The sequence below is a fragment of the Sinocyclocheilus grahami genome, unplaced genomic scaffold, assembly GCF_001515645.1.
Source record: "Sinocyclocheilus grahami isolate Dianchi unplaced genomic scaffold, SAMN03320097.WGS_v1.1 scaffold15865.1, whole genome shotgun sequence".
In the NCBI taxonomy this organism is placed as follows: Eukaryota; Metazoa; Chordata; class Actinopteri; order Cypriniformes; family Cyprinidae; genus Sinocyclocheilus; species Sinocyclocheilus grahami.
The window spans coordinates 1-605 of record NW_015515906.1 but is presented as its reverse complement, the minus strand read 5'-3'; the positions used below and the strand labels follow the sequence as shown (position 1 = coordinate 605).

Below are 605 nucleotides of genomic sequence, written 5' to 3'. Positions count from 1 at the left end.
TTTTTTTTTGGCAACATTGATATGTTGACACACTGGTAAAAAAAACACCTGGCACAGATTTCAAGAGTGTTCAGAAGTCCGCTGCGCTCGTGGGCACAGCTAGCGGTTGTTCTTCATGGCTTCCTTGGCCGCCAAAATCAGAGGAGTGAGACTCGAGAGAGGCTTGGCCAACTTCAGGAAGGGATGCTGAAGGCAACAGAAGGATTGATCAATGAACAAGTTCACACAAGTCACGCTATTATTTCTTAATCGCCAGAATGTGTTGCTAACTGGTTTACCTGCAAAAGCTCTTTGCTTCCACCCCTTTTCTCCACGTCCATCTCCAGACAGCGACTCAGAAAGTCTCGGAAGATGGGCGACAACTTTTCAGGACTTTGCAACTCTGGAGTCCCATTGGTGGCAATCAGGTAGAGCGCCTGAGGAGCAAAGAGTTTGGGAGTTTAGTTTCTGTAATCGCCACATCGCTAACTTCTTGAAGAACCAATGATGCCGACGTACCCTCAGTGGATTCTCGTTGAGGTACGGCGGTTCTCCTTCCACCATCTCGATAGCCATGATACCCAAGGACCAGATGTCGACTTTGGGTCCGTAGGCTTTGCGCGTCA

The 605-nt window shown here is 48.6% G+C and overlaps 1 protein-coding gene across 1 annotated transcript; it reads right to left on the bottom strand.

The window, feature by feature from the left end:
- Positions 1-6: 6 nt before the first annotated feature.
- Positions 7-599, bottom strand: LOC107579256 (serine/threonine-protein kinase PAK 2-like). The gene is made up of 3 exons (XM_016265102.1): positions 499-599; positions 279-416; positions 7-186 (listed from the first exon to the last, which is right to left on the bottom strand). Exons 1-3 carry the CDS (start codon positions 553-555, stop codon positions 100-102), a joined length of 282 nt encoding a protein of 93 aa, XP_016120588.1. The 5' UTR covers positions 556-599; the 3' UTR covers positions 7-99.
- Between the last annotated feature and the right edge of the window lie 6 nt (positions 600-605).